Raw genomic sequence first — 23,732 nt, forward strand, 5'->3', positions numbered from 1 at the left:
ATTACATTGTGAAGTCTTTGGACATTTCACAGGAGTTGCATTTTGGGACACTGTGAATTCTTAGCACCAGTATCACATTTAATTTCACTCATTCTTTCATTTACCTAAAAGTTCTATTTTCTGGCCAAGAACCATCATTTTCTTAGTCATATCCATTTTCGTTCTACTGCTTTCATCAGCATCTGGCTTTCTTTTCGGCTCAATTAAAAAAAATTTAGGGCAGAATCACTTGTCACTTCACAAGAGTTGTTGCAGAGGAGAGGACAAAGATGCTGGGTAGTTTAGCTGAGTGAGGCTAGACACACTTAGTACCTAGTGACTCACTTCTTCAGCCTTGGGGTGTCTGGTTCAGAGTTGTGCTTTAGCAGTATTACACATGCTTCCATGCTGGAGCTCTTTCTGAGGTTGTTCATAAACACTTGAAACTGAGAATATTAGATCACCAGATACCAAGAGTCTAAAGCACTTATTGATAAGCATTTGTTGATAGTAACCATTTTTTGGTTACCAAATATTAGATCATGTGACCTAACAGTGAGTGGCACAGTCTTAAATATGTCTCTGGGTGTACAAATCCTGGAATTTCTGGGACTTTTTAGTGACTTTTAGAGATAATGGGTTAGAATATTTGAACTATTCTGTTATAGCCATCTTTTACTGCCCATCATAGAATCCAAGAATGTTAGTGCTAGTGACCAGCCAGGGGTAACTCAATTTATAGGTAAAGAAATTGAAGCTTATCTTGGTTAAATCTCCTGCCCATTTAGTCATTAAAGCCCATATAATTAGTAAATGGAAAAGCTGGGGCTTGAATCCATGTCTCTTGAATTTTTTTCCTTTGCTCTGTTCCTTACATCATCTTCTCTTGAACACTAAGGTTTTTATTGATTTATTCATCAACAATTCGTTGTTTAATAGGTTGGGCTAAACTTTGTTTTTCACTATGAATAGTCTGTGTATCATCAACTAAGTTAAATGGTAAACCTAAACCTATTCTGTGTGAAAGTAAAGTATAATTCTAACCTTTAAGGTATATTTAATAGTTGACTGTTTCTGGAGCTTAGAATAATTGATGTGGCTCCAAAGTTAAAATGTGATTAACTCCTCCCTCCCCATGAGACCAAATGGGCAATTGTTGATGAAGTTTCATTCTTTTAACCAGACTTTCTTAACTGGGGCTCCTCATTAGAACCACAGAACACAGAAGATGATTTAAGTGACTATTTCTCAATTTTTCTTATAATGGTGTATAACTAGTACCATTCTAGATTCATAGAAAAGAAAGTCATTATTCCAGATAAAGAATAACTTTTTAGGGCATTAGGGCTTAATACTCTCCATGTTGAGAAAGGTAACTTTCTGTAGGTGCCAGGAGTGATAACTTAATCTTACTCCTTTTTAAACAAGAAATTCTATAGTATTGGTGTTCAAGCATCTTTTTTTGAGTAGCAAGAATTTTTTTTTTTATGTCACTAGTAATTTGTAGTTTGAGTGTATCATGTAGTACTTGGTACTCACTGTAAAGCAAAAAGCCTTCTGATATGTGTGAAAAAGACTAGTTTTGTAGTAATCTTTTGGTTTTAGATAGCATGAGGCACTGCTTAAAAAACAGAAACAATGTGTGGTCTAACTTGTTTTCATTTTATAAGCATAATTTTTTTTTTCCAGGTATCTTTGTCTTTAAAAAGATATCTTTTCCCTAGGATCAGTGCAAGTGAGACCTTAAAGCCACTGTTTGTAATTTGGCAGTCTAGTACTATGAAATGTTTAGAAATTAAACCTCATTTGTAGAAAAGCTATCACAGTTGTAAAAACTTTGTTCTAACTACCATCAACTCTTTAGACTTCCTTCCATATCCTAGTATGCATTAAATATTTTCTATACTTGGCATTGACAATGTCGAATTTTACCTGAAGCTTCTCACCCTTTTTGTGTTTCAGAAAAGGGCTTACTGCAAGGACCCACCCTTTCTCATACAACTTAGCTAAGATCACAGGCACTCCCCTTGTTTATCTGTGAGAGGCCAGACACAGACAGACCCTCCAAATTCCCTTTATCTTTTTAGAGAGCAGTAGGACTGGTATTTTCCAGAAGGAGTAAGAATGGGAACAGTTAAAATCAGTTGCATGCTAAGTGAGTTCATGCTTTATGGACTAGTTTAGGCGCATGTTTCTAAATGAGGAATTCTTGCCCCTCTGGTCAATTCAGAACTTGGCTGCAAAGTTTTTATGGAGATTGAAAATTGGGGGAGGGAAGGATACAGCTTTCCCATGGCACTTAGGCTTTCATAAGATGTCACTGCCATGATGGAGAGGAAGTAAGATAAAGCAAACATATTTTTAAAGTATAAGGTTAACCTGAAGAAACACCAGTAGACAGTTATCTTTCTGGACCAGAGAATAAAGACTTATAGCTTTAAGTCTTAGAGAGTCTTACTGGTCTCCTAGGAAATAAAGTTCTTTTTAATAGAGATATTCTACCTTATTAAAAAAATTTAAATCTCAAGGCAGTTATCAGTGTTTCATCTTAGACTCTTTTTTTTCACATTGTCAGTCTTTCATTCTATGTATGTGGTTGATCATAATTCAGGTTTTCCTCTGGATCTCTTGCGCTGTGAAAGCCTTCTTGGGTTGGACCCTGCAACTTGCAGCAGAGTTCTAAACAAAAATTACACACTTCTTGTTTCCATGGCTCCTCTCACCAACGAAATCCGGCCTGTCAGCAGCTGCACCCCTCAGGTAAAGACTCACTGGGAAGCTCGCTCTGCCGCCATTTCATCCTTCCTCATGGCGACTTGAAGGAGAGGTTTATCAGTCATACTGTATTAATTCTCAATTTGTAGATAACCAGATATTAAAATCATCAACTCAGAAAGCAGTTTTGTATTTTTTGCTGTTGTAAGATGTTATGTTCAGTTTGTGAGGTATAATTGGTACATTTTATATATGTATTATCTAGTGACTAGTGACACATTCAATTAAAATTTTCTTCCTGAATGCAGGATTTTAAAGAAAATGTTTTTGGCTGGTCTGAGAGGGAAACCTGGATTACCTTGAGGGATAAGATAAACTTAATTAGGAAAAATGAAATATTTTGGAAGTGGGGCTGTGATGCTAAATAAGGTGAAAAGAAAAGATTATGCTTGAAAGCGAGAACTCTAGTTATCTTTAAAATCGTGAAAATGACTTCTGGTCTTTCAGTTTTTAAAAATAGATCAGTTGCGTTTGTATACTTAGCAAGGCCATTGTGACATGTACCGTTTTCAAAGAGTGAGGTTTGTGCTCTATTCTTCAGTGCTGCATCCTTCCTGGTTCCCTAGATGTGCTAGGTTTAATGGTGTAGAAGAAAGGAAGGGATTCTTGTACCAGGATGATTTTGTTGCCTGTGCTGATCTAGCTGCCTCAGTGCGCCCACTCCCCCCTTACCCCAGTTTTGTCCTCTGTTCAGCAGGAATGATTGTAGATTTGCAGCCCCCCCAACACACACACACACGCTCACACATTCACACATGCACGCACGCGCGCACACACACACACACACACACACACACACACACACTTCCTTCTGTTCTTTAACACAGCCTCTGGTCATAGCAGGAATCCATGAACTGAATGAATGGCTGAATGGTAAGATGGATGGAAGGATAGATAGTCCCTTTTGAGAAAAATTATTAATGATTGTAATAACTAACACTTTGATATAGAGCTTGTTATGTGCTGCCAGGTACTATTTTAAACCTTTAACAATGTCCTTAAGAGATAAGTATTTTGTTGCCATGTTACAGATGAGCAAAATGAGGCACAAGAGCGCTTCAGTAACCTTAGGTGATAGGGCTGAGGGGGTGAAGCCAAGATTCAGACTTAGGCCATCTACTCCAGAGTCCATTCTCTTAATTACAGTGATAAGACCTGCTTTCTCAATTCCAGTGTAAGTTTGAAACTGTTTGAATGGATCCTTTAAAATTTATCTTCTTAAGGATAATAGCAGTTAACACTTACATGAGGCATTAGCTTTAAGAATATACTTGGTCATTTGTGAAATTTGGCTTCAGATAAGTATTTACAACTTTATCTTACCTGTTTTATGATTTTAGCATATTGGACCAGCTATCCCAGAAGTCAGTTCTGTCTGGTTTAAACTGTACATTTACCATATCACCAGGCAAGGACCACCATCTCTTTTGCTGTCCAAAGGTACAAGACTTCGAAAACTGCCAGATATATTCCAGGTATGTTGATTGAGGTTTTTTTAAAAATCATTTTTAAGGAGGATAGAAACTGGTAAGTAGTATTATAGATAACTTTCTTAAATTTTTTGTTTGTTTGTTTCTAAATGCCATGCTGTGTTTTATTCATTTGTTTCCCATAGGGTTATGATCGATTACTAATAACTTCTTGGGGTCATGATCCTGGGGTTGTTCCTACATCAAATGTGCTCACGATGTTGAACGATGCCCTAACACATTCGGCGGTTTTGATTCAGGTACAGTTACCTTATTTGAAACAGTCAGTTTTGGATTTTTATTTTAAAGATCATAATTTGTCTAGCTTTCTGCTGAGTCGCAATCAGACATCAGTAATTTGACATTTGTAAAACTGAAATGTAAGGAAACAAGAGATCTGCGTTTTAGTCCTGGCCTTTGTCTAGCAGCTTGGAAGTGGTGGAAACAGCATAGGCTTTGAAGTTAGACCGAACTTTGAGTTTCAGCCTCATCTTTTGCTACCTGTGTGGCCCTATTTTTTTTTAATAGTAGCCTTGAAATAGAGATGCAGTTCACATACCTTATTCCCCAATTGAATTCTGTGATTCAGTGGTTTTAGTGTATTCACAGATGTCTACAGTCAGCACCACACTCAATTTTACAACATTTTCCTGGACCTTTAGTTCTCACTCCCCTATTCCACTTTCACCCCCCCCCGCCCCCCCCCCCATCTCTAACAACACTAATGTACTTGCTGCCTCCCTAGAATGCCTTTTTGGGGCATTTCAGATACATGGAATCATATAATATGTAGTCTTTTGTGACTGGCTTCTTTCCTGTTGTCAAGGTTCATCATGTAGCATGAGTACTGCATTCCTTTTTATGGCCAAATAATATCCCCTTGTATGATGAAACGCATTTTGTTTATCCGTTCATCAGTTGATGGACATTTGGATTGCTTCTACCTTTTGGCTATTATGAATAATAATAATCACTGTTATAAACATTTATGTACAGGTTTTTGTGTGGACATGTTGTCATTTCTTTTGAGTATATCCCTAGGAGTGGAAATGCTGAGTCATGTGGTAACTCTGTTTAACTATTTAAGGAACTGCACCGTTTTACAGTCCCTCCAGCACTTGGTATTATCTGATTTTTTTTATTATAGCCACCCCAGCAGGTGTGAAGTGGTGTGTAACATTTTAGAGATACTCCTCTTATACTTAGTTTCCCATCTGCAAAATGGAGATGGTAATATCTACTGTGTAACAACAAAAAATAATAGTGACAGCTAATGCCAAGGTAAGCATTTTTAGCCTTAGGATTGTTGAGAGAATGAAATGAGAAGGTGTGTATGAAGTGTGTAGCACACTTTCTGGTATGTAATAGGTTCTTTGTAAAGATTTCATTAATTCATTGAACTAACAATTGTACTTGCCATATTCTGTACTAATTAATGTGCATATACAAATAAGATGTGGTCCCTGTCTTCAAGAAACTTAAAGTCTGGTGGGCAAAGTTGCATAAGCAGTCACTTCCATTTTTTTGCTGAGTGCTGAAGGGAGTTATACATATACAGTGCAAGCATTAAAGAGAAGTAGTATCCTTCTAGCCTTGGGGCAAGGACAAAGGCTTAGGGAAAGCTCCTTAGAGAAAATGAGACCCAGGCTAAATAGAAAAGGCTGATTTAGAGGAGAGAGAGGCCAGGCAGAGTGGTCAGCATGAATAAATCTCTGGGTAGAGATTTTTTTTCTTTTTCTTCATAACTATTTCCCTGGTGCCCAAAAGTAGTACCTGACTCGTAGAAGTTGCTCAGTGAGTGTTTGTTGAATTAATAGGAATACGAAGTGGGAGCATGTGCTAGGGCCTGTAAGCTGTTATGTAATTTTGAGGGGTGAGCTGAAGTATGATGGGATGGTGGTCAGAGATGAGTCTGGAGAAGTAGGCAGGCCCAGAGGGCAGTGGACCTTAACTGTCCCACTGTAGTGCTTAGACTTTCCCCTTTAGATTGATGGCAGCCAGTAAAGGGTGCTGAGCAGGAGATTAACATGGTCAGTTTTGATTTGGAAGATCAGCCTGAAGACTGTTGAGAATGGCTGGGTGGGAGAAGACAGGATTAGGATTCAGTGTTGGAGACCAGATAAGAGATGAGGACAGCGTAGGTCACGAAAGTGGTAATAAGAATGAAAAGGAAGAATTATTACAAATATAAAATAAATAGAGTTGATCAGATGTCTGAGATGGATGTGGGAAGAGGAAGAATAATTCCTGAGGTACTTGGCTTTTGAAAGTGGAAGAGTGATGATATCACACAGAGCCGGTTTATGGGGGCAGATGAGGTGGTGTGTTTTGGGCCTGTGGGACGTTTGGGTGGTGGAGATATTTAGGAGGTAATTGAAAATATTCTGAAATTTGAATGAGAGGTTGAACAGGAGAGATTGACTTGAGTGTCAGCATCAGCACGTGGATGGCAGTAGAAACCGTGAGACGATGCATTAGCCAGCCAGGGCAGACATGAAGTGTAGGGGTTGGGGGGAGATACACAGTAGAATGGGTTAGACATGGACTGAAGGGTCAGTCTGCGTGAATTCACATCTTGATTCCACTACTTATTGGCAACGTTGGGCAAGTTAAATAACCTCCTTGAACTTCAGTGACTTCACCTGCAAATTGGAGATAATAAAATTTCTTATCTTTATACGGTTGTTGAAAAGAATGACTGAAATGGATGATCTACGTAAAAATGCTTTAGACCTTTGTTTAGCGCGTCGGAAGATCTCAAAAAATGTTTGCTGTGGTGGCAGTGGTGGTGGGAGTAGAGTGATATGAGTTTTAAAGTGTTGTTAAGGAGTTCTGCCTTTGCTAAAAAAGAATGCCTCTTTTATTACAAGAATGCCTCTTTTATTACATTTTATGGAAAAATTCACCTTGCTGGAACTTAAAACACAACAAAATTAAGATTTTGATTAAAACCATGCTTTTATAATAGCCATCTTGTTTAGGGTTGAAATCATAAATGTATCAATGGAATAGAAGCAAGATGTCAGAAATATACTCAAGTTGTTATATGAACCAAATAAATGAATGTGATTTTTTTCCCTGAAATTATTTTTTTCTTTTATGTCACGGTATCTTGAATTTGAATAATGTATGGGTCTCTTTTAAAGGGAAAAAATGTATAGATCCCCAGTGTTATATTTTCTATTATAACGATTCGAAATACATATAAACATAAAATTAAATTCCTCATGCTTATCATTCTTACACAACTGTAAAACCAAAATGAATTTAGGAATTAAATACAAAAGACTAACAAAATTTAAATGAACAACATTAATTGAGTGTGATGGATGAAAGTAAATTATTATTTGTAATGTGGGACTGGCATGGTTAGACTCATAGATAGCCACTCAGTGGCTAGACTCACTGCCCTTCTAACACTCTACCCAGTGTCCACTCCCTAACTCTCCTCCAAATCAGACAACCACATTAGTTTTTGCTGTACCCTTCTAGAATTTCTTTATGCATATGCAAGCGGTTACACACTGAGATGCCCCATGCTTTTTCCACTTAGCAGTTGGAACTTTCCATTTCACTTTATAGAGAGCTTGCTCTTTTCTGCAGCTGCATTGAAAATACATACATTAATTTATGTAATCAGTCCCCTACTGACAGGCATTTTGGTTGTTTCCAGTCGTATATAATTACGATGTTGCAGCAAGTAATTTTCAATATGTGTCATTCAGTGCAGGCTTTCGAGATCACGCTCCTAGTCCGTGGCATGCCAGGTGATCGTGGGGATCCTCCACCACTTTTCTCTCTCAGCACTGCAGCTCACCCTTGTGAGTGCACTTGATCTCATTCAGGCTTCACTTGGCTGACACCAGATTTACCTGTTTTTTCATTAGCCCATACACTCAATTTGAGACACACTGCCTTAATAGGTTAATATAGACTTAAGATTGTCTTTACTTGCTGGAGAAAAATAGAAAATTGTTGAGAGCATTTTGATGGAGTATTAATGTGGAATACACCATCACGAGGCACAGTCTTGTTTATCGTTTGAGTATCTACTATTGGAAATACAGGTTTCGCGTATACCTTTCAACTTGTGTTTTTTCGTGTTTAGGGACATGGTTTGCATGGGATAGGAGAAACTGTCCACATACCTTTCCCATTTGATGAGACAGAACTACGAGGAGGTACCTTAATTTTGAGTTGTATCCATTTGACTTCTTTATGATTAATCTTGTCCACAATTTGGTGGAAACATAGCAGGAAGTAAATTCTTAAAATTTTTAAGTTCTAGGGTCTTAAAACTATTCTGCTTTTAAAGAGTATTGGCAAAAGGTAGTTTTCTGTCATGTGCCTGTTCCTACAAAGAACTAATAGAATAAGACTCATTTAGAACCCAGGCCTAGAAGGAATACTAGTCTGTCTTGGAGATGAAGAGACTAAGTAGGTAGCTACGTAGATGGAAGACTAGGTTTTCTGTATGTTTGGCCTTTTAGTTTCCTTTTATTGTTTATTTATTTGGAGGTTGGGGGAGAAGACAAGTCATAGGGAAGATTTTATGCTTAGAAAGTTGATGTTTTTTCCCCCAAGTGTTACATACTGGTTTTTTTCAGGGGCTTTTATGGACACTAATGAACATTTGTATCCTAACTTACAGTTTACAGAGAACTTGCATGTATTTCCTGTTTCAGCATTTTTTTTTTTTACAGAAGCAGATTTTTTTAAAAAACTTTTATTAATGGTCAATGTGTTTTGATTTAAGTTTGTGGTATAGTATTAGAAGTCCCGAATCTAGAGTCATTGTGTAGAGAAAATGAGAAAGCACTCATTTGCTTTTTAATTAATTAATTAAAAATTTTTTTACATTTTATTTTTCCTATTAGAGAGGACTTGAGTGAATAGCAAAGTTTGAGCTAAATTTAGTGGGTTTGAATCAAGGGTGAAAAGCCTGTTTAATGTTCTCTCTTTTTAGAATTGTGAGCTACAATACATTTGATGAAAGATGCTTGGAGAATTTCTATAAACGCAAATTCATTCTTCCTTTTGTTTAATATAAAAATACCTTTCCTCTGTTGAATATTAAGAAAGTATGTATATTCAAAAGAAAGTCTCTGATTAAAACTTACGTATATTTATATAGCACTTGTGTTTCCTGCTCCATGCAGAACTTTCATTCTCTAATCTATTTTTCTTGTTCTTAGAATATTGCTTGGAATTTTAGAGAGCAGTGAATCGTTCAAGTAATTTAACTTAATTCATATAAGAACTTTTCTTCTAAAATGTTAGTCACCATTGCACCTCCTTGCCCAAAGCAGGGAAAAGGAAGATTTTTATAAGTATTTTTTCCTTTCCACATGTCTAGGCTGCAAAAGCCTTACATTTGAAATTGTGCTCTCTTTTGGCTGTTGTGAATAAATGTGTACAAAATTTGGAGAAGAGAGTTTTCTCTTCCAAAAAATAGCCCCTATTCAGAAATAAGTATTTCTCTGCAACTAAACTTTGCTAGTTAATTCTCTGATACTTTATAAATTCTATGGAAAAATTTATTGTTCACCAGAAGATACAGGATAGTGACAGCAGGATCTTAAAAATCACAAAATCTCAAGAACTGATTAAGAAATCTCTTGCCTTTGGAGATTACTGTGAATATTCTAAAAAAGAGGAATATTCATATTTGGTTATAGAGCATCTTTCTCTTTTGTAAGTTCACATATTTGTGAGAATGAGCTGATATTTAAATAATTTATTAGGGATGTAATTTCAAGTACTTTGTTAGCTTTAGTTTCAATAAGAATACTTTTTACTTTTCTTAAATTAAAAAAAAAATATGATGTGTATTTAATGCATTTCCTGGTAGAAACCCACTAAGTAAGTATTTGAGGCAGAATAGAACTACAAAGAGAAGCCTAGAGAATTTGCCACTGACTGACCCTATTTGATTACTTAGCAGGTCAGTTGTTTTGCTGCATCAGTTGCCTTCTGAAGTCTGTAAATATGTTGTATGTGTACAGCATCCTTTTTCATCCACAGATATTTCTTCGTTGGAATCAATCTTGATAAAATATAAAAGTAGTTCTAAGAATTGTTTAATAAAAGGAAAGTATATTTAAGTTTTTGGTGTTTTGTTGTAAAACTATTTACTTATAATGTGATGTCAACTCTTTGTTCTTAGAGTTTACACGTGTCAATATGGGTGTTCATAAAGCATTGCAGATGTTGAGGAACAAAGTGGACTTGCAGCATTTTTGTGGATATGTCACCATGTTGAATGCTTCTAGCCAACTTGCAAACAGAAAACTCAGTGATGCTTCTGATGAGAGAGGTTAGCCAATAGCTGGGTTCTTTGAATTAGGATAATTGGTACTGAGTTTATCACAAGCTTAATATTTAAAAAGCATGGGTACCTTTGTGGGGATGTTGACTTATTTAATACTTAATGTTATTCCACTGAAAGATGAGCAAATATTCTGTGATATCATTGGGACAAATATCAATCGTTCAAATGGAGAAAATACTAAGAGCATAAGTAAAGAAGTGATGACCTGGGGTTGGAATACAGAATGGTTATTGGGTTTTAGCCCTTTACTGTCATATTTATGTTTATAGGCTTTAAATTAAGTTCCTTTATGGGGTGATGGTTTCAAAACTTTAGTCTCTTTGTAAAATTGTTTTCAAACTAGAATGAGTAGTTTTTCCCTTTCAGCTTTCCTCTTTCTATCAAGGCACCATTGTCTTGTTATGCAGATCTTAAAAATCATATCTTTATCTCATCCTTCTCCTTTCCCACTCAACCCAGTTAGTTTCCAAGATCTGTGAGTTAGTCTTTAGAAATGTCTCTTATATCCGTTTCTTTCCCTCTCTCTTTAATTCTCTGTAACTGCCATTCTAGTCTGAGTTTTGATACTTTATACATGTTTTATTGCGACCATTTCCTGCTTAGCCTTCCTGGCCTCATTCTCTTCTTTCTGTCTCCAGCCTGTCCTGCATATTGACAACAGCTAATTTTCCTTAGATACCTTTTTCTTTCTAATTTAAAAATCCATTTTCAAATCACCTTCTCATAATTACTAATTGTTTCTGTTCTGGCATAATTTTGGCTTGTATGTGGCTTTGGTTGCCATGATGTCACCTCTGGTCCACGACTCTAGGGAACCTTTTAATTCAAGTCTCTATCATTGATTGACTATGTTCGCTGAACCTCTTAGTTTGAAATCCTGAGAAAATATGATTGATTGCTAGCCATCCAGTGGATTGACTTAGTCTCCACTCCTGGTCCGTTTACCTTTGGCCAGAGGAGTTGGGTAACTTTCAACAGTTGACTGCCAGGTATCACAGGAGCATTTTTAGAGAAGAGGGCTGTCATTTCAATGAATGTCTACTGTAGCTGTCATGTTTCATTCCATTCATTCTATAAACATTTACAAAATACCTCCTTAGGTGTTGGAGATATTTCTGTTACTAAGTCCTAGGGAATAAAACCCTGGAAGGAGAGACAAGCAAGTGAATCAGCCTACTGTGTAGTGTTAAAAGACTGAGATATAGGGGTCTGCTTCTTGAAGTGCTAAAGTAGGACAGAGAAGGCATATCCCAGCCCAACTGAGCTATCAGAGAGGCCTCTTAGAGAAGGTAAAGTTTGAACTAAATTTTGAAAAGCGAGGAGTTCGCTACACACAGATAGTTGTTTATTTGGAGGGTAGCAGCCTTTAGGGAATCGGGCAATAGCGTAGCTCATCTTGGCCGAAAGAAGAGTTTGTGGGGCAGTAGTAGATGAGAGTAGAGAAGTAATAGGTGAGATCTAGAAGATCTTGGAGGATCTTTCATGCTGAAAGATACAGGGAGTCAAAAAAAATATTTTGAGAAGGAATGATGTAATCAGACTGCATGTTTCCATGGGGATAGAAATGACTTTAGTAATTCTCTTAAAGGTCTAAACTTGTGTTCTGCCTTTTTAATCCTTGTTTTTTTAGGTCAGGGCTTTACAAGCTCAGTACTGTTTATGTTTGGAGCTGGATAATTCCTTGTTGCGGGGGGCTGTCCTGTGCACTGTTGGATGTTTAGGATCTCTAGACATCAGCAGCATCCCTGTCCCCGTTCATGGCAACCAAACCATGTCTTCAAACGTTGCCAAATATTTCTTGGGGGACAAAATTTTCCCCCTTTTAAGAACTACTGCTTTAGGCTAAAGACTGTTCATTGTTTTCCGTTGTCATTTCTGTTGCCTGAAGTCTTCTTTTATGTTTGGACTGACTTATTGACAACCTGTGCCAACTACTAGAATCCTAATATTGTGTATGCCCTTTAATTGTAAGGAGAACCTGATTTGGCTTCTGGCTCAGATGTAAATGGGAGTACAGAGTCATTTGAAATGGTCATTGAGGAAGCAACTATAGATTCAGCCACAAAGCAAAACTCTGGTAAGGCTTTAAAAATTATTTGCAATCTTGGACTAATTTCTGAGGTTTGACTCTTTTGTTAAGTCATTTGGATATCGTTTTTCTGCTCTTATTATAATGGACTTTTTCATAAGTATTTTCTAGGAAAGAATTTTATATGTTTAGAATAATGATTAAAGTTAGTTAAAATATTATAAAACTATGACCTGAGAATAAAAATGTTTTATTTTTCCTATGTTGATTCTCTCATCTTGTAGCTGTCCTGCACTACTTTTTTTTTTTTTTTTTTTTTTTTTTGGTAAAAGACCACTTTGAGCATCTGTTGAAAGCTGTGTGCCTTCTTCCCAGAAGCATGTACATACTCAAAAAACATTCTTTCCTGTTTCAGAGATTCACTGATCCCCTCTCTGAGTCTTCTCCCCTGCTAAGCCCTTTGGTGGATGTCAGTGGGGGGTGGGAGGAATCTATGAAAATCTCTGGAGCTCAGTTAAGAAACCCTGGTCGGTCATAATATATATAAATATATATATGATTGATAACTTTATATATCCTTTCGTAGTTGCCACAACAGAAGCAGATTGGGTGCCTCTCGAGCTGTGCTTTGGAATTCCACTGTTTAGTTCTGAATTAAACCAGAAGGTTTGCAGAAAAATTGCTACACATGGCCTTTGCAGAAAAGAGAGGTGAGGGTTAATGTTTGTTGTCATCTTTTCATCTATGAGACTTCTTAAGCTCTCAGTATTAGTTGCTATATCCTACTTTGTCTTATTTCACACATGATCATAGTACTTGCCTTGTGTTTATTTGTTGATTGAATAAAAATGGCTAGTTTAAGAGTTTGCTATATATTTTAAAATTAAAGTTCAGTACCTCAGAAATTAGGCACATGCAAGTCTTTTGGACACATGTTTTGGTTAATTATATATACTTAGTTACCCAGATTTGGTGAGAGTACGGTTAAAATGGGCATGCTTATATGACGGTATGAACCTAGTTTTTTTAATATGTAAATATCTATAGAAATTCTCTCTTTCTTAACATACACACACTCAAGTTATGTTAATAGTGATTATCTCCTATAGTGGAATTATGGCTGACTTTCTAAATTTTCTTCAGTTTCCACATTTTCTAAAATGAGCACATATTACTTGTCAGAAATGACATGTAGGTTTTATCTCGTATGCCAACTCTGATCCCTTGGGAGTGGCTGCTGAGAGTCAGCGCTGTGAAAGTTCTGAGACTGTCTAGTTTAGCCGAAAAGAATATCTTTGAGTCTGATTGTCATGGTGGGTGGCTTGGAGAGATGAGATCCACAGATCTTGACATCTTTACTTAGGAAAACAAAGTTGGATAATAAATAATTAATTTAATTGGCTCAATGTAGCTTATATCAGAAAATTAAAAGTACTTAACTGACAAATAATTTTAATAGCTATCCTGAAAATAAAATTACATGAATTAAAAAAAAGAAATACTATATAGTTTTAATGATTGCCACTATAATTGTTACCAATTTACATATTTGAAAAATATGTGCCTAAATTTTTATTTTAGAAGTTTTCTTGTATTTAACATTTATATTTGGTAGTAGTTTAAACTTTTAACAATAATTTTCCAATTTTGGTTATACATGATGTTTTATTTCAAAATGGTCTTTTTATGCACTGTTACTCTGTATTATTAAAACAAGCAGAAATTTCATTGATGAGAACCATTGAAATTTTTTAAAAAAATTTTTATGTAATTAACCAAGACGTATATACATACATAAATGCATTTAAATTGTTAAAATTAAACTCTTGTGAGATATTAATTCTTGTCATATTTGTTTTAAACTTTTCCCCTTTTTTTCAGCCTTCAAAACCTCTTACATTCCAGTAGAAAACTGTCTCTACAAGTCCTTAACTTTGTTCACTCATTCCAGGTAACAAAAACCAAAAAAATCCAAATGGTATTTGCATAGAGCTTTTATAGTATGCAAAACACTTCCATGTTTGTTCTGAGTCTCCACAACAGTAAGACATGAAATAAGCATTATTTCATGCTTATTTATGCATTTTAACTTATAAACGAAGATGCTGCAATTCAGGAAGTTAACTGACATACATGATTTCACTAGCCAGGTGTTTAGGAAGCTTGGACTGTTTGTTCTGTGCTGGTGCTTCATGAAACGGAAATGTGTTAAGCATCTGCCATGGGCCATGCACCATGCTAGGTGCTTGTTCTTGGGTCAGTACGCTTCCATTAATAACTGCAGTGATTCTCCATTACTGAGAGGGGGTTGTCTGTTATGGTAGTGAATGCCAGTGCTCTAGACCTTTTATCTTCCCCCCAAGGAAAGAAAGGATGCTCTAGACTTGATTTGTAGATAAACTTTTAGAATGGAATATTTTTGTTCGGTATATCTGTTCTAATATTATGAAATCAGTATTTTGGAGTTTGGTTTCATTCATTCTTTCAATAAGTGCTTGAGTTGACTCTATGCCAGACCCTTTACCAGGTGCTGGGGAAACAATGATATCTAAGACACTAATGGAGCTTAAGTGTTGTATGAGACCATAGTTGAGTAAACATCGAAATACGTGAAGTAATTACAGATTTCAGTAAGTGCTTTGAAGGAGCCAAGCTCCTTCAAATCTGATGGAATCCAAGGGTAGACCTAATTTAAATAGGTAGAGATGACGCATAAGCTGAAACCTAAAGGATGGGAAAGAGTATTCCAGGCCGAGGTTAGTAGGTGCAAAAGTCCTGTGTCAGGAAGGCATTCGGCCCGCAAGGAAACGAGAAGGCCCAGTGTGGCAGAAGCCTCTTGAAAGAGGGATGGTGGGAAGAGGTGAGGTTGAAGAAGAACGGAGAGCCTTCTGGAGTATGTTAAAGAATATGTATTTTATGCTGAGTGCAAAGAGAAACTACTAAAGACTTTTAACAGAGAATGACATTATTTTTAATTGACTCTTTTAAAAGATTAGTTACTGTTTAGAGAATAGATTAAAAACAGACAAGCACAGAAACAAGATAAGTTCAGAGACTGCTCTAATAGCCCAAGTAAGAGATGTTGTAGCCGAACACCCTTTTTCGTTTAAAAAAAATTTGCATGTATCCATAATAAAGGTTTGTTTATTACATGTATATACTGTTAAACATGTAGTAATATAATAAATTATGTATATTATAAAAGATACACAAAACCAGGAATTTTATCAGATACAATAAGTAGATACAGGATTTTAAAAATTTTCACGGTACTGCACCCCACTTTGGAGTGAGTACCCCACTTTGGAGACCACTGGCCTAGACTACGGTGGTGGCTATGGTGAGTGAGTCAAGTAAACTCATTTGGGATACACGTTGGAGGGAGACTGATGGAACTTGGTGATTAAATGTGAGGAAAGATTGAGGCTGTGGTGAGGAAGGGAAGGATAAAGAATGATTTTCATATTTCTTGACTAGCTTGAGCAGGGAAGGCTGGGGAGGAACCAGTGGGGGAAAATTTGAGAGTTTGCTTATGGACATGCTAAGTGTGGAATTTATGGTGAAACATCCAAGAACAGATGTTGCATAGGTGGAGGTTTGAGCCTGGAGTTCTGGGGAGAAGTCTGCTGAATGTGTGAATCTGAGAGCCCTGGGAGTGGATGGATTGTTCTAGTGCTTAATGTTGTGTGAGGGTTTTTGTCTAAGAATTAACTTTTTCTCATCCCATACTCTCATAGCGTGTTATTTCTGTTTATTTCAAAGCACTTGTCATCATCTGAGTGTATTAGTCATTTCGGCACGTTAATACCTATCATTGATTATTTTGGGTTTGTGAGGTACAACTTTGCATCTCCTATAGTGCTTTGCCATTCCATAAACATTTCTTAGGTAATCAAGGTCTCTATTTCTCATTAGCTACATTAAGTGGTTTGGTGAAGTGTTGAATAGAATTTTTTTTCTCTTGTTTCTTGATCTTTTAGGAAGGTGCTTCAACACTGGATATTCACAATGAGGCCAGTTTTCCAAGTTTGCTTTCACAGTCATCCTGTGCTGACATGGGAGTTCCACTTCCTGCAAAGAACTTAATATTTAAAGATGGCATCTTAACAGAGTGGAGTGGACGTTCACCTTCCTCACTTCTTATTGCTAATCTCCATTTGCAGTAATTTGGTTACATCATTTGTTGCTCACACTTTCTGCCGTTTTTCTTTCTTAACATTAGCTTTATATTGCCAGCCACTAAAAAGCATCCAGCTGCTGCAGTGCAATTCATGCTTAACTGATGTTAAAGTTAAAGTTTGGGGAACATGTTCATGTTTTCTGAAGTTTTCCTCATTATTGCACCTCCTGATGCAACGAAGAGCTTTTTAGCAGCCTGCACTGTATTTTTTACCTTGAGACAATCTGCGTTTCTTTTATAAAACTGAGGATATACTTTATAGGCTTTATGATGACTGTTATGTTTATAAGCAGTCACTATGAATATTGCAGTGGTAATTTTATATGTTAGTTTATCAAACATAAATCTTGTTTAATTTTATATTTTGTTACCTACTCTTTAGGGGATCGTGGGAAGAGGTAGAACTCTTCCTCTGAAAAGGCTTCTTGGTATTTAAAGTAGCAAAACTATAAAACGATAAACATCCATTATTGAGAGATGATCTGATGGGGCATTAAGAAGTGCTGTGGATGTTTGTAAATTATGTATATCGGTTGAACATTGTTGAAGGTATGTACATCAGCATAGTTAGGTATGGCTTAACCTTGATTTAGAAGGTCTTAACTCACACTATGACTATACATTGACATCTCATAAGAAGCTTTGGAAAACATTCTATTTTTAAACAACATTTATATGTGGACTTCAGTTGTCGCTCATTTTGGGCTTTATATTTTCATAGAGTCTTTATGGAAAAATAGAATTTATTTTCCACTCTTGTAGCTGTGGCTGCTGCACATTTTCTCCCTGATTTATTTTTTGTTTAGCAGCTCTGCCCATGAATATTATGGAATTGGATTTGATGTTTTCAAACCAAGGATTTTGATTTCAGCTTAGAATTGCATATTAGAGGCATTAAGGCTATGTCTTCTGATCAGAACACTTTAGTGATAAACCTACTGTGAGGACATAAGCAATCCGGATCTTAAATTTATGTGACTAGTTTTAGAGGAAATGATAAAGAAAAATTGAGTAATTTCAAAATGTTTCTTGAGTCATTGATTCTTTTAGTATCTCAAATGTTAATTAGAATAATTGGAATCACTTTTTAGATTTTTCAAGTTACCTTCCTCGGGAAGTTTGTGCAGTGTTATATAGTTCAGTTTAGCTTTTCTCATAGGATAATGGTTTGCTAGTTTAAAACTGTAACCAAACTAACTGGTCAAACAACATATATCTAAAATATTTAAAGCATTAGAAAATTTGGGAAGGTTAAACCTAAACATTTTTGCTGATAATTTTTGTTATTTATAGAACTGACATTTGTGTATTTAACATACTTCTGGAAGTATGTGTCTTTCTTCAAACTGTTAACCATGCATTCAGTACTGTCACCTACCTGTTGAATATTTTGGAGCAGGTTACCTGTGGCACAGTCAGTGCTGTGTTTTGGGTAAATGCAGTAATGTTTAGTATTCTACTTTGTCTTAATATGAGGTAGAAACCAAGTGTATGTTATAAATGTTTGTGTATAAAAGGAAAAATACTAATATTAAAATAATTTCTTATAACTGTGAATCACTCATTTATTTTTCCAATAATTGATATTGTACATTCCTAGTGCTATTAGATATGTATGTAACTTCTACAGTTTTTCAACTGAAAGTTTTAAGTATTTCATTTGATCAGGGCTCTTTAATCTCATTTTCATTTGCTTTGTTCAGATTAACTGTAGTTACTTTATTTATTTCTGTTATTAACAAGCTTAACCTACGGTAATGACATGTACACTAATAAAGCATTGAATGTTTGTAGTTGTTGGTAGTGAACCCAGTTGTTGGTGAATTTAAAACTTAAAATATGGGAGTGATTTGCTGCTATATTTCCTTTGAGAGCTAACAGAGGAGGAAATAGAGCCTAATAAATGATCATGAATTTTAGGGAAAGTACTGAAAAAACATGTAGTCAACTCCGGTTTCTCATGTGAATGAGGAAAGATTCTGATTCCCAGCTGAAGACCTCTCATACTTTTAAGGATGGAGAATCTGCACTTTTAAAGCTGTTATTAGCAAAATGTGAAAGCCACTTTTATGCTTTACTTTGTGAATTTGGCTTTGTTTCATTCATACATTAACTCATGTAAAGATGCATCTCTTAAATCTTATCCGTTGATCCTATTCAACAAAAAGGTAATAAATACAGAATTTATTATTTGCCAAAGAAAATTTGTGAAAGAATTTTTATCCAGTTTTTCTGCAAATGTTTAAAGTAATTTCATTTGGCTTTGTGCTGCCTCCCCTCTTTTCTGCCCTTAAAGTAGCTTAAACCATTGATTGGCAAACTTCAGAAACCAAGAGAAAAAAAGAAATATAAAAAAGGACATAGAGTTTAGTATGGTACAATTTCACCTCTCACATAGGTCTAAAGAAATGTAACTTTATGTTGTTAAAAAAATATATGATCGTCTGATTTTCTTGATTCCTTATGTTCTTTTAAAGTGTGTAATCAGATATTTTATTTGTTTTTTGGGGGGAATATTGGTTTCTTTTAGTTGTTTCCAGTTTTCTTTGCCATTTGTGTTTCTCTTTTATGTTCAGTGTTTCAAATACGGTTTGTATTTAAAGATTTTAAAATACCAAAACTGTAACTGAGCACAGTGGATTTTTTTCTGGTATGCTGTTAATATGATACAGTGAAATGTATAAAGTGTTGTCAATTTGATTATTGACACATACAATATGTTTACAAATAAACTGTGGTGTTGGTCAAGTTGCTGTGAAAATGTGTAATCTTCTGTAAGCCCCTCCCTTAATTCTAAATACAGGCATGCTTTCAGTGCTGACATTTTCCTATACTTTTTAAAAAAAAATAACCTCTTTATTTTATAATAATTTCAGATTAGCAGAAAAATTGCAAAGGTGGTCCGGAGATATTCCCTATATCCTTCCACGAGCTTCCACTAATGTTTACAACTTATGTAAACTATGGCACATCTGTCAAAACTCAGAAATTAACATTGGTACAATAGTATTTACTAAACTACAGACTTTATTTGGTTTTCACCCAGTTTCCTCTCATGTTCTCCTGTTCCAGGACCCCCTCCAGGATACCACGTTCCGTTTGTTTAGTCATCACTGCCTCCTTGGTCATCACCGATCTGTGACAGTTTCTCAGTCTTTCATGACCATGACACTGTGAAGAGCACTAGTTGGTGATTTGGTAGGATGTCCCTCAGTGTGGGTTTGTCTGGTGTTTTATCATGATTAAACTTGAGGTTGTGCTTTATCAGGAAGGATATAGCACAGCGGTTGTGTGCCCTTCCACGCTGTATTATATCATGGGGTGCATAATGTAAATAGGCATTATTGGTGATGTTCCTTCATTGGTTAAGGTGGTGTCTGCTAGGTTTTTCCACTGTAAAGTACCATTTTTCCACTTTCCATACTCTTTTTTTTTGAAGTGAATTACTAAGTCTAGTCCACACTCAAAGGGAAGGAGAATATCTATATATATTCTTTACAAATTTTCTTAAAGATTTGTTCCTTTCCCCTATTTATTTGATCATTTATTTATATTAGTATGCAATCATGGCTATTTATTTTATACTTTGGATTAAAATCCAGTACAGTTGTTATTTATTTTGTCGTGCAAATTGTTTTAGCTTTGCCTATTGGGAACTCTTTGAAGTTGGCTCCTACATCCTTTTGGTGTACCCTCATCTTTTTTTTTTGACCATAGTTTTACTTTCTAGCACTGCAGGTATTACCTGGATGCCAGCCCTAGAATTAGCCTATTTCTCCAAGGAGCCCTGGTTCCTTTCATTGCAGAATGGTACTTAGAAACCAAGATTGTGGTTTAGGTGTGCTTGCTGCTACTGCATCTACACCTTTCCAGTGAAATGACCTAAGAGATATAAATATGTATACTAACAAATAATATAGGCACACATCTCTATAATTATTTTTAGATCCATCTATCTGTATGTATATTAAACTGATTCTCATCTAGCACCACAAGGTTCATTCTAGTTATGCCTCTTTGCTTGTTCATAACTTCTTTCTCTGAGGGTGAGAAACCTGGCTCTTTTTATCTACAATTTATTTGCTTATTTGTTCAACCCTAGAATACTTATAAAGTGGTTTCAGAATAGTTAACATTGTACCCCTGTGAGAAACAAATTGACCAACTAGGGTATAGTGTTTAAGTACTTTTTTTTGTCTCTAGCCTTATAGTATTCACTCATTTTCCAAAGTAATTTATTTAGTTCAGCTCATTTTATTCCCCACTCCCTTCATTGAGGTTATGTCATACATTTGTAAAACTGATTTATTTGTCACATTTTGAATTCCATCTGGGATCTCTTGACATCCCAGCTGATTTTTCACTGGGAAAATTTACTCTGCGTCGTCTTTGACAAACGCAGTCATGTGTCCACTGTCTCAGTACTACACAGAACAGTTCAATCACCCTAAAAATTCCCCTTTGTACTCAACCCCTCACCCCACCCCTCACAACCACTTATCTGTTCCATTCCTATAGTTTTGCTTTTCCCAGAATGTCATACACATGGTGGAATTGTACAGTTTGTAGCCTTTGAGTCTAGCCTCTTTTGCATAGCAAAATGCATTTTAAATTGATACATGTTGTGTGAATCAATAGCTCTGTTTCTTTCTATTGCTGAGTATTTCATTGTATGGATGTATCAAGGTTTGTTTATCATTTAACATTCATGTTCAGGTTTTAATACAAACAATTCATTTTGCTTGGGTAAATAGCGACGAGTGGGATTGCTGAGTCATTGGTAAGTGTGTATTTAACTTTATAAAAACTGCCAAACTGTCTTTCAAAGTGAGTGACTGCCATTTTGCATTCCCACTAGCAATGAATGAGGGTTCCCACTGCAATGGTATCTCATTGTAGTTGAAATAACTAATTTTCCCAGTGAAAAATTATGTTGGGCATCTTTTCATGTGCTTATTTGCCATTCATATATCTTCTTTGGTGAAGTATCTGTTTGGATTTGTTGCTCATATTTTAAAAACTAGGTGTTACTGAGTTTTAAGAGTTCAGTTAAGTATTTGAGTACAGGTCTTTTATCAGATATGTGTTTTGCAGATATTTTTTCCCAGTCTAGCTTGTCTTTTCATTCTCTTAATAGTGTCTTTTAAAGTAAAGAGGAAAAGTTTTTAATTTTGACAATGTCTGGTTTCTTGGTTTGGGGTTTTTTTTTTTAACGGATTGTGCTTTTGATGCTGTTATCAAAAAACTCATCACCAAACCCAAGGTGCAGAGTTTTCATTTTCTTCTGAAAGTTTTATAGTTTTATGTTTAGGTCTTTGACGCATTTGAGCTAATTTTAATATGCGGTATGAGATACATGTTTATATTTTCTTCACTGAATTGCCATTACACCTTTGTCAAAAATCAGTTGATGGTCCTATAGAGACAAAGTAGATCAGTAGTTGCCTGGGGTGGAAATGGGGGGGGGGGTGACTGCAAATGGGTATAAGGCATCTTCTTGGAGTGCTGGAAATGTAAAATTGGATTGCGGTGATTGATGTTGTGCAAATCTAAGTTTACCAAAATAATTGCATTGTACACTTAAGTAAATTTTATCATATGTAAATTATACTTCAATAAAGTGGTTTGAAAAAATCAATTGGCATTTTTTTGTGTGGGTCTATTTCTGGGCTCTCAGTTCTGTTTCGTTGATCAATGTGTCTGTCCTTTTAATACCATGCTGAAATTGGATACTGTTAGTCATCCAACTTTGTTGTTTTTAGAATTGATTTTGGCTCTTTTAGTTCCTTTGCCTTTCCATATAAATTTTAGAATCAGCTTTTCAACATCTACACACAAGCCTGCAAAGATTTTAATCAAAATTATATTGAATCTATAGATCAAATGGAGGAGAATTGATATGCTAACAAATATCTCTCCATTTATTTATAACTTCTTTGGTTTTTGTTGGTCACTGTTTTGCAAGTTTCTTTTTTTTTTTTTCTTTTTTGAAAGGTTTTGAACTACAAATTAAATGTCTTTAATAGCTCTATTCCTATTAGCTATTTCTTCTTGAGTGAGTTTTGGTAGTTTGTATCTTTCAAGGAATTGGTCTGTTTCCTCTAGATTACTGAGTTTATGGGCATTTATTTTTCATAGTGTACTCTTACTGTCCTTTTATTTAGTTGGATTAGAATAGGAAGATAAAAAGATGAAGTGAGATAAATCCCAAAGAGAAAGTGGCTAAGAATGATCCAGAACAGATGAAAGATGGGAATCCAGAGATACAGGAATCCAATGCATAGTATGTATCAATAATGTTCGTCAGTAATGAACTCAGAAAACAATTCAATTACATCATCAAAGTACTTGGAGAAAATGACTGTTGACCTAACAATTGTGAATCTGGCAAAACTATCTTTCAGGAACAAATGTGAAAAAGACATTTTCAAATATAAAAAACCGAGTTTATCATTAGACTGACCTCAAAAAAAAATTTCAAATAAAGAAGTTTTTCCGCAAGGGATGTCTGTTATATGAGAAGGAATGCTGAGCAAAGATGTTGATTAATCTTAAACTTCTTTTCTGAATGAAAATAATATGATATTTAATTTGGGAAAGTAAAGAAATAGGGCTAAAATCCTGAAAAAGTCATGCGAGTCAGGAGAGGATTACATAGAGTTAAAGCACTCTAAGCTCATGTTGTTCAGAGGGTGAATAGTATTCTTTCATCTGTACATTCAGTACTAATTGTACATTTCCTAAATGGTAGACATGATACTATTTTAGTAAAGGGGCGGATCAGTGAATAAGACAAATTCTGGTCTTCGTGGAGTTCGCATTCTAGTTAGTGGAGACAGTAAGCAAAATAAGGAAATTGTATAGCAGGTTAGAAGGTGATAATTGCTATGGGAAAAAAAATGGTGAGAAGGATGGGAACACTAGGAATTGGAATTACACTTTATCAGTAGCTGGCCAGAGAAGACCTCA

At 35.6% G+C, this 23,732-nt stretch overlaps 1 protein-coding gene across 1 annotated transcript in view; it reads left to right on the forward strand.

Moving 5' to 3' along the window:
* FAM91A1 (family with sequence similarity 91 member A1) overlaps positions 1-19,511 on the forward strand; it is a 41,318-nt gene extending 21,807 nt beyond the window's left edge. Inside the window, exons 16-24 of the mRNA XM_082433181.1 lie at positions 2,591-2,739; positions 4,095-4,229; positions 4,370-4,483; positions 8,332-8,404; positions 10,390-10,539; positions 12,527-12,631; positions 13,170-13,293; positions 14,465-14,534; positions 16,564-19,511. Coding sequence (XP_082289307.1) covers positions 2,591-2,739; positions 4,095-4,229; positions 4,370-4,483; positions 8,332-8,404; positions 10,390-10,539; positions 12,527-12,631; positions 13,170-13,293; positions 14,465-14,534; positions 16,564-16,749 — 1,106 coding nt within the window. The 3' untranslated portion in view covers positions 16,750-19,511. The remainder of the gene's footprint in view (positions 1-2,590; positions 2,740-4,094; positions 4,230-4,369; positions 4,484-8,331; positions 8,405-10,389; positions 10,540-12,526; positions 12,632-13,169; positions 13,294-14,464; positions 14,535-16,563) is intronic.
* The last annotated feature ends 4,221 nt before the right edge of the window (positions 19,512-23,732 follow it).

Source organism: Balaenoptera physalus (assembly GCF_965194825.1).
Source record: "Balaenoptera physalus genome assembly, chromosome: 17".
In the NCBI taxonomy this organism is placed as follows: domain Eukaryota; kingdom Metazoa; phylum Chordata; class Mammalia; order Artiodactyla; family Balaenopteridae; genus Balaenoptera; species Balaenoptera physalus.